Below are 10,629 nucleotides of genomic sequence, written 5' to 3'. Positions count from 1 at the left end.
AAGAAGGAAGGAGAGAGAGAGAGAGAAAGAGAGAGAAAGAGAAAAAGGATAATAATAAAAAAGAAAAGAGATTAGAAAATTAATTTTACTCACCTTTTTGCAATTGACCATGATCCGCGTTCATTTTCGCCTGTAACAAAAAGTGCTGCGCTTCACCAAGTAGAATTAGCACGAGGCCCGCATATATTCGAGCTATTCTACTTAAATATTTTCAAGTTGGCACACTCACCTCGTAACCTTGTTTCGCACCACGACCTCCGCCCCAATAATCGCTTTCCTTGTCGTGAGGATTGCATTGCTGTAACATAATTGAAAAACGATGTTTTAACAATGTAATACAACGTTTTGAATGATCTTCGATAAAAAATCTGATTGGACAACGAAAGAAAAAAAAAAGAAAAAGAAAAAAAAAGAAAAAGAAAAAAATAAAGAAGAAGAAGAAAAGAAAAAAAGAAAGAAAAAAGCAATTATTTCAATGCCCTTGATTTTTTGTAATCGGATACATATATATATATATATATATATATATATATATATATATATATATGAACTGTTGATTTTGAAAGTAGAGCAAGTCCATCTTGTGAAAAAAAAATAGTTAAATCTAATTCTTATTACAAATTAAAATAAAATTACTGTTTTTATGTATAAAAAAAAAAAAAAAAAAAAATATATATATATATATATATAATAAAAGGTGAAGAAAGAAAAAAAGGGAAAATTTTTATTCCCCCTTTTAATATTGGACTGAATATATTTTTACCCAGATTTCGAATACCAATATTTTTTTTCAAATCGTTACGTATCATTAAATATTGTCTAAGAGTTTTGAAAGAGGACAAAAATACGACGTACATATTTTTTTAACGATTTCGTTTACGAAGAACGAACCTAAAGTTTTCTTTTGGTGTTTTGTCCGTGACATAAACGAAATATGCACTGTCGAGAGATTGAGAGAGAGAGAGAGAGAGAGAGATAGATAGATAGATAAAGATAGAGAGAGATAGATAGAAAGAGAGAAAGAGAGAGAAAGAGAGAAAGAGAGAAGGAGAGAGAGAGAAGGGAGAAACTCGAGGAGGAATAATTGGCGCGAGTTAGAGACACGAACGAGGACGTCGAGTCGAGTCGGTGGTGGTAGGGTGGGAGGCAGTGAAGCGCGATGCGTCGGAGGTAGGGACGCCCCTGGTCGGGAGGCAGGGTGAGTCGGTCTAGACACAACACAGACGAGGGTGGCGGGCCTGTGACCTTGGGCATCACTCGGCCTTCTATAGAGATAAACGAGCCAACCCCGAACGAGTACCGAACGAACGACTCTCTGTTGTTCAGGAATATATACATAACATATTAGCAGATCGAAAAAATATTCAAATAATATATCCACGAATGGAATATATTTTTCTTCCCTCCTTTTTGTTTCTCTTTTCTTCATTTTTTTTCCCTTTCCTTTTTCTCTTTTCTTTTTCTTTTCTTTATCTTTTCTTTTTCTTTTTTCTTTTTCTTTTTCTTTTTCTTTTTTTTTTCTTGTCTATTATGTACCCACTTAGGAAGATTGTTTTGAATCTGTTAACACGCACACACACACACACACACACATATATATATATATACACAAAAACATATGAGAAGGAATAAAAAATAAAAAGATAAGAATTTTTTGGTTCTATAAATATTAAAAAATAATATATATGAGGAAATTTCTTTTATTTTCTTTTCTTTTCTGTTTTCTTTCTTTTTTTTCTTTTTTCTTTTTTCTTTATCTTAATATTTTTCGATCGAACAGATCCTACAAATAAGTACTAATATATTTATAGATATAGAGTAAAAATTAATGTGTTATACGAATACACGAAGTAGAAAAAAAAAAAAAATTAATAAAAACAAAAAAAAGAGCAAAGAGAACAGAGAAGAAGAAATATGATCTTTCTTGCAAAAAATAATAAAAGAGTATGGAGGAGGAATATTTTTCCAAAAAAAAAAAAAAAAAAAAAAAAAAAAGAAAAAAAAAGAAGAAAAAAATTTCTTAATCTACGAATCCCGTGAACAAATGTCATTAAGAATCGTTGATATTTTTTCCTTTCTTCTTTCTTTCTTTCTTTTTTCCTTTCTTTCTTTCTTTCTCTTCTCTTTCCTTTATTCTTATTCCATCGTTCTTTTCTTTATATTTCCATTGGCACAAGAGTTGGAAGATGTTCTTTTTCGTTATTTTTCTTTTCTTTTTTCTTTACAAAAATTCTCTAAAAGAATCTTTGTTCGATGGAAAAGAAGACACAAATCTTTCGGTATATTTGTCGACGATGATAAATTAAAAGAGTCAATTAATTGCTTTTTCATTTTTTTTCTTTTTTGCTCCTTTTCTTTTTTATTTATTTATTTATTTTTTTTTTCTGAATCGTCGTCTTTTCCAGAGCAAAATGACGAATCGGCATATTTGATATTATCGAATGTGTCCAATGGTATAGTCGAAAGGGAGGATGGTATCGAGTGTTAGAGGGAGGACCCTTTAAAGGGATTCTACGGCATAGCCATTTAAAGACGACCCTGTTTCCCTTCTCACGACCTCCTAAACCGCAGGCAACGCTCGAATGGAACGACCGAACGACCCTCCGTATCTCGCGGAACCTTGCGTGTGGTCATGTTACCTATATATATATATCTGTCTCTCTCTCTCTTTCTCTTTCTGTCTCTCTTACTCTCTCCCTCTCTCTCTCTCTCTCTCTCTCTCTCTCTCTCTCTCTCTCTTTTGTATATTATCTACCTTTCGCGGTCAAGGAGCCGATAAACTAAAATTCGAAATGTCAGGACGGACGGCCGATGGAATATTAGTTTTTTTTTTTTTTTTTATTCTCTCTTTTTTTCTTCTCCTTACGTCATCGCTACTTTATCATCGTAAATGTCATCTTAATGATCAAATTATAAACTCCGTCGGAATAAAATGCTTCATTCGAAACAAGCAAGGGAATTTAAATTGAGAGACGATAGAATGGTAATTAATATAACGTTAAAAAAAAAAAAAATGCGCGATAAACGAACGATTAACGTTCGTTTATTTTCTCTCTTTTTTCTTTTTTTATAGTGCGATTTGGAAGTCGTTTTATATAAGACGAAATTGATATAGTAAAGAAAACGTAAAAAAACTTTCTTATGACGCTTTAAAGGACGAGAGAAGAAATGAAAGGTCCGATAGGGTACTAGTGATCCTAAGTCCTTAACGCTACAGGTGGCCCTTAGTAACGATCCAATTCTTGTGAGAAAATTCTAAAAAGAAGGATATGCATTTTTGCTCGAGGGGTGGACAGTTCTTTTCTCTTTCTCTCTCTCTTTCTCTCTCTCTCTCTCTTTCTGTCTCTCTCTCTCTCTTTCTGTCTCTCTATCTCTCTCTCTCTCTTTCTTTCTTGAAGCAGACTCTTGGTTCTCCCTACTTGATATTGCCAAAGAATCTCTTAAGAGGTTCTCACCATGGCGGAAAATCCATGGATAGAAAAAAAATGAGAAGAGCTTCCATACGATGACTGAGAGGAAAGAGGGAGAAACGATTTTTCCGGACAGTACCGGAAGTTAGCGTCGCGATCTATTTCTATTTTAAAAATGAAAAACGAGAAGTACGAACAAAAAGAAGAAGCAAAAGAAGAAGAAGAAGTAGAAGAAGAAGAAGAAGAAGAAGAAGAAGAGGAAGAAGATACAGTAAGGTGGAGCCCTTGTAAGGCGACGCTTTTTAAATCCGCTGGTGTGATGCCAGATGGTTCCCTTTGAATCGAACGTAAAATGTCTAAAATTGGATATCCGAAATAAATGTTGGTTAAGGTGACTTAGAAGACGGTAGCGGTAGTGTCGGCGGTAAAGAGGAAGGAAGAAAGAAAAAAAAAAAGAAAAAAAGAAAAAGAGAAGGAAAAGAACGAGGAAAAAAAGAAGGGGAAAAAAATAGAAAAAAAAAGAAAAAAAAAGAAAATAAATAAAAGAAGAAAATCATCACTTTATTAAGAACTTGTTATTAACAAGCATCTTCGTACAAATAAATCGAACGATAAAATTTTATTTTTTAATCTCACGATTCTTAGACAGATATTACGTCTGCTATGTGGAAAATAAAAAAAAGAAAAAAAGAAGAAAAATAAAACGAAAGAGAAAAAAAAAGCACACAAAGAATAACTAAATCGGATAGAATTTTATTCTTTCATTAGTAAGACTCGGTCCTGTTCGATCGAATTCTATCGTACGGAATAGTTTTAACCTGAGCGTCGACTTTCTCCCGCGATCGTTTCTCTTTCTCGTTCCTTGTCAAATGAGACATTGTCGTGAAACGAAAAACGTAGAGCTACTCACTCGACGAGACTCTATTTACCAAAAACGCAGCTCACAAAGTCAAAACGAAATGAAAGTTGAAAAGTTTTTGTTGATGATATTCCTCTATCCCTGTATTTACGTGATAGAAGAGTGTAAAAGCGAATAAAAGTTACCGGCTATCGTTCAACAAGATTGTTTTTTGGCTTGTTTGTTGAATTCATATTTCGAAGAGAACGTTAGAGTCAAATAGATTTTCTTCCATACAAAATATAATATAAAAATATTTTTTCAAGAAGAAAATATATGTATACATATATATGTAATATAATAAATACATTAATATATATATGTAATTATATAATATATATATATTGCATGCGTATGTATGTTATGGACAATGTGATTAATATGGGTATTACGAATAATGACCAACAGAATCGAGCATTGTAACAAATTACAGTGTTAGATTTTCCTTTTTCTTTTTCTTTTTCTTTTCATATAACAAATTTATTACAATGTCCTGATTTAGTTCGTCATTATTCCTTGATGCCAGATATTAATCATTTATATTACTCCACAACATACGTATACCTAAATATATAGATATAAAAAAAAAAATTCATATAGGAGTGTTTTTCGATTTACAGTCAAAAGAAATGATTAGGCGGTTAGATTTAAAAGATTTGACAAAATTGACTGACGTTAACGCGACAAGAAACGATATTACTTAAATAGAAATAAAACAATGTCAGATCCTTACGAATTAGTAGGTAATTTATAATATATTAAAGGAATTCTGATTCGTTCATGGTTTTGAGATCTTTCTCAAAACTCGACCCAATAATTTTCATCTCGGCATCAACGCACAACGATATCCGCTTTAAAGTACTTTCCGTCGTTCTAACCGTATCGAGGCAGGAGCCTCGCTGGCGGTAACGACTACGGCAACAGCCCTTAGGCGCATCCACTGCAAGCTAGCATCTCTCTCTCTCTCTCTCTCTCTCTTTCTCTCTGAGGTTAAAAAAGAAAAGAAAGAAAGAAGGAGAACGAGGAGAGAAAAAGGGTGGAAGGAGCGTAGTGTGAGGGAGTAGAAAAATAAAGGGAAGAAAAAAGGGAAAAATGTGGAAAGAACAGATAGAGGTAGAGATAGAGAGAGAGAGAGAAGGGAGAAACGGGAAAAGAGAGTAAGAGAGAGAGAGAGAGAGCAAGAGAGCGAGAGAGAGAGAGAGAAGGAACACTCGGATTGGTAATCCAACCTACCGCGAGCAGCTCGAAGGGAAGATAAAGAAAGGAAAAAAATACATTTTAGCTCGCATCCAGGCACCGCAACGGCGCTCCACCATCCCTCTCTCACTCTCTCTCTCTCTCTTTCTCTTTCATACTTCTCTTTTTCTCTTTGTCTCTCTCTCTCTCTCTCTCTCTCTCTTTCTCTCTCTCAGCCTTATCCTCTCTTCATCTCCTTCCTTTTTTCTCCGCAAGCGTAGGTGGTCGGACCCGATAGTCGAGAGAGCGTCCCGATAGCAAAAGGACGCCGACGCCCGGCGTCGGTGGGTGGATGGGTGGGTAGGTAGGTAGGTAGGTAGGTAGGTAGGATGGCCGAAGCAGAAAAAAGAGGAAGGAGAGAGAATCAAAAAGATAGAAAGAACAGGGAGGGTGGAAAGTGCTGGGGGGGAGGAAAAAGAAAGGAGCTGTGGTAGGATGAGAGAAAAAGGGGGTGGGATGGAGAGGGGTAAAGCGGACGGGGGAGAGATGAGGGAATGATGGAAGGGGGAGGGAATGGAAGGGAGGGAAAGGGAAGCAACGTTCGTCGGCCCGGTGGAGGAGTACCGAAAGAGGTTAAAAAAAATGAGGGAGCCGAGAAAACGGGAGGAAAAAATCGGCCAGTCTCTTCTCCGAGAGAAGAGAGAGAAAGAGAGATAGAGAGAGAGAGAGAGAGAGTGAGAGAGATGGAGAGAAAGAGAGAGAAAGAAAAAGAGAGAGACTGGTCACGGGAGCAGGACGGTAGACGTACGTATAAATAGCGTGGGCGAGAGAAAGAAAGAAAAAGAGAAAAAGAGAAAAAGAAAAAGAAAGAGAAAAAGAAAGAGAAAGAGAAAGAGAGAGAGAGAGAGAGAGAGAGAGAGAAAAGAGAGGGTAGACGTGGAAAGAGGAGGAGGAGGAGGAGGAGGAGGAGGAGGAGGAGGTGAAGGAGGAGGAGGTGAAGGAGGAGGAGGTGGAGGAGGTGGAGGTGGAGGAGGAGGAGGAGGAGTGGAGTAAAGGGAAAGAGAAGGCGGGGGATAAGAGGGTACATCGTGCACATGCGTGACCGTCCGTCCGCGTACGAGGCGGCATGTATTGATCAGCCAAAGAGCGCCACGACGCCGGGCGTCCTTTCTGCGAGCCTTGCTTTTTTCGGCACGGCACGGCGCGGCGGTGGCGGCAACGGTGGTGGCGGTGGCGGTGGCGGCGGCGGCGGCGGCGGCGGCAACGGCTTGCACTGCGAGCCTCGAGCTTCGAGAAAAAGACGGGCGGAGACGAAGGGTGCTCTCTCGCGAGGCTGCCTCCTGGGGGCGCCACGACCTAGCCCAACGGACGCCCAACGGACGCCCAGCATGACGTCACTCTCTTTCTATCTCTCTCTCTCTCTCTCTCAGTTTTCTCTGCTTACTTCTCTTTCTCTCTCTCTCTCTCTCTCTCTCTCTCTCTCTTTCTCTCCCTCTATCTTTCTATCTGTTTCCCTCACACTCCCTTTTCTTTTCCACCCTCTTCTCACTCTTATCCTCAACTCTCGACCACCGACGCGACCGGCGTCGCGACGACCTTACCGCTCTGCTCGAAAGGATATAGGCGGATCCACGGAAAAAGATTTTTACCGTCTTTCTTTTTTTTTTTTTTTCTTTGATGAGGAAAGAAAAAAAAAGGAACAAGAAACTGTTAAAAGAAAAGAAGAAGAAGAAAAAATAAAATAGGGAGACAATTTGACCTTTCCATTTCGTGTTCCAATTTCGTCTTCCATGTTTTTCTTCTTTCTTTTCTTCTTGTCTTCTTTCTTTTTTTTTTTTTTTTTTATCCTTGTCTTGCCTTTTAATTCGTTCGATTCATATTGAATCTTATCCCGATTTGATGAATCTCTACTTCGAAAATATTTCATTCGATTCAATAAGGATAACAGACAAATATCTTTATCGTTATCAAAAGGAATAAAAAAGCCTTTGCCCTTTCGTTACTTCAACTTTTCTACGATTGTCTGTCCTTTCGACAAATAGTCCGAACGTTTTTAAATTTCTATTTTCTATCTTTTTCTTCCTCTTCTTTTTCTTCTATTTTTTCTACTTCATCGTTCCTTTTTTTGTTATATTATTTTTCTGTAATTTTCTTTTTTATTTTCCCCTCACTTCACTCCGCTTCTCTACACTTTGTACTATTCGAGAAAAGACTCGAAACGAGACGCGAAGAGAGAGAAAGAGAGAGAGAGAAAGAGAGAGAGAGAGAGAGAGAGAGTGAGTGCCGTGTACCTTCGAACCGTGTTCAGTCCTTGTTATTCCGCTCTCGAGCATTCGCAACGCGTCAAGGGTGCGCCTATTTCGCGATACTTTAATAATTTAACTCAAAGTTACTATCGCAATTTGTCGTGGGCTAACGATGAGACGTGGGGGAAAAAAAATATTTTCCTTATACGTGGACGTGCGAACGGAATTTAAAAAAAAAAGAAAGAAAGAAAGAGAGAAAGAAAGAAAGAAAAAAAGAACAAAGAGAAAAGGAAAAAAGAACTAGGAAAAAAAAAATTAAAATAAAGAATAAATAAAGAGAAAAAGATGGAGTAAGATGTAATCGAGACCGAAGTTTAACGAGCGTTAAATCGTTTTGATAGAAGACGAGTTAACTTTAAATACTTGCGGTTTTTCTTTAAAAAAAGAAAGAGAGAGAGAGAGAGAGAGAGAGAGAGAGAGAGAGAGAGAGAGGGAGGGAGAGAAAGAGAGAGTGAATGTCTCCAAGGAACATGATATCTTCAGAGAAAAGATTGGTTACGGAGCGAATGGCCGAGCAATCTGAAAAAACTTCTCGACCTCGAGTTTCTCGCGAGTATCATCGAGGATCTATCGTATAAAGTGGTGGTTGTGCATCAACGTTTGGATGCGTGTAAGTACGATGGTTCGGTTGCTCGTCAGCCAGTCAACGAGAAGATCCAATGTTTGGAGAGGACTACTTAATTCCTAATACCTACTAAAGGGCGATGCACTAACGATCTCTTCTCTCGCTATCCACCTTTTAGACCGATCATCTTTCGAGTGAGCTGCGTAAGCAGATACATCTTGAGCATCTCAATTTCATCATCTTCTATAACAATTAATTCTGTTAAAACTCGTTGAACGATTATACTCCTTTGATATTCTTTCTCTCGGTGATATTTTAATATTGCTTATTATATAAAGACGAAAGAAGCAGAGAAAGAAACAGAAAAAAGAAACAAAGAGAAAAAAATAGGAGAGAGAGAGAGACAGAGAGAGAGAGAGAGACAGAGAGAGAGAGAGAGAGAGAAAGGGGGAGGGGAGAAAAGAAACAGAAAGAGAAAGAAAGAGAGAGAGAGAAAAAAGTCGATCAATATTCAAGAACGAAGGATTCCTTTAACGAGTTGCTTGATCCCATCATAAGATTTTTGAAGAGTCGAAGAAGTGAAAGAAGACTGATGTCGAACTGCTCTTATTTTTTTCCTTCATCTTCTTTAGACCATGGGAATCCGATCACGGAGTCGAATTTCGAGACTGACAGTGAAGAAGCGAAGATCGAAAAGGAACCACTACGAGCACTTGGACGATCCCCCGTTACGGCTTCTGATAAATCGGCAGCAGCTGCCAAAACTAGGGTCTCAAGGGTTACAAGACGTAACACGTGGGAGAAGAGACGAGAAGGGAGGGAGGGAGGAAGGGAGGGAGGGAGGGAGGGAAATTGGTTGGGGTGCGGCGGCGGCGACGGCGAAGATATAGTAAAGAAAAGGAATTAAACTCAAGAATTCATTTTCATTGTCGATCTGATACGGACAACAATAAATTATTTTTTTTTTTTTTTTTTATACTTTTACGATATCCCACATACCATGATGGCTTTTCTTTTTCTTTTCTCTTCTCTTCTTTTTTCTTTTTTCTTTTTATTCTCTCTCTTAAACGATGATATTTTTTGTAAAGGACCCTTCGCGAGCTTTTTTCTTGATCGCTTTATATCATATCGTCGTAAGAAAGATTGAATTTAAATATTATAATCAATAAATATCAATATAAGGAAAAAAGGAGAGAGAGAGAGAAAGAGAGAAGGATAGCAAATCGAGCAAAATGATATCTAAAATAATGGAAACGCAAAGTTGAAAGAATAATTCTAAAAATAAGAAAGGTTCGAAAAAAATCAATAAATTTGTCCCTCTATCCTATCCCAACTCCAACCCCCTCCCCCATCTCCACCCCTGACACATTGACCAAGCAAAGGATTGTTCTTATCCGTCGTATAATCTAAAATTAATATTTTCTTCCGCTCTTTACGTTTCACTCGGTAAATCTAACGTCGAAACATTTAGATTGCTCTTAAGCTTTTATCAGTTAAAAGACGCGTTCAAAGTAGATTATCTTTACACGAGAAATTCCATCCTTCCTTTCTATCCATTGAAGAATATATACATGGAACGCACATGTGTTCCCACAGGGTGTCGAGGACTGGGTATCGCTTTCGTAACTTCTTTTTTTTTTCTCTTTTTTTTTTTTTTTTGAATTTAGAAACGCCTAAACGACGAGACACGAAGGGTGGCCAATGACGCACATGTGGTCTGTGTCACGTTCGTCTCTCTCTCGCTTTCTCTCTCTCTCTCTCTCTCTCTTTCTCTCTTTCTTTCTCTCTTTCTCTATCTATCTATCTATCTATCTACCCGGAGACAGACGAGACGAGACGAGAAGAGAAGAGAAGAGAAGAGAAGAGAAGAGAAGAGAAGAGAAGAGAAGAACGGCGTGGAGAGGATAGGGGAGGAAAAGAGAAGGAACAAGAGAGAAAAGGGGGAATAGAGAGTGATAAAATTCAACAGTTGGCTCCGAATGGGGGCTTCTCTCTCCCTCTTACTCTCTCTCTCTCTCTCTCTCCCACTTTCTATCTCTCTCTCCCTCTCTCTCTCTCTCTCTCTCTATATCAATCTATCTCGCTCTCTCTTTCTCTTCACGCTCTTGGAAAACTTGAATGCGGTGGCTTGATAGCTGATCGGGATTTACGTGCCAACGTTTGGCCTGTGGCCCTGCCAATGAACTATTTCAAATTACCGATTGTCCAAAATCCTTCAAAAACGTTAACGGAACGTCGAGCTATTTCAAAATACTATTCGGCTCAATAATTCAC

The 10,629-nt window shown here is 37.9% G+C and overlaps 1 protein-coding gene across 2 annotated transcripts in view; it reads right to left on the bottom strand.

The window, feature by feature from the left end:
* The window catches only part of LOC118447750 (zinc finger protein rotund), a 193,458-nt gene that overhangs the window by 82,353 nt on the left and 100,476 nt on the right, over positions 1-10,629 (bottom strand). The window contains exons 3-4 of one of the 2 annotated variants that reach the window (XM_035880078.2): positions 230-298; positions 94-145 (exon numbers count right to left, since the gene is read on the bottom strand). In XM_035880078.2, coding sequence (XP_035735971.1) covers positions 94-145; positions 230-298 — 121 coding nt within the window. The remainder of the gene's footprint in view (positions 1-93; positions 146-229; positions 299-10,629) is intronic. The other variant, XM_085664577.1, reaches the window with a different exon arrangement.

Source organism: Vespa mandarinia, chromosome 1 (genome assembly GCF_050613455.1).
Source record: "Vespa mandarinia isolate Hongniang chromosome 1, ASM5061345v1, whole genome shotgun sequence".
Classification (NCBI taxonomy): Eukaryota; Metazoa; Arthropoda; class Insecta; order Hymenoptera; family Vespidae; genus Vespa; species Vespa mandarinia.
This window is presented reverse-complemented; position numbering and strand designations above follow the sequence as displayed.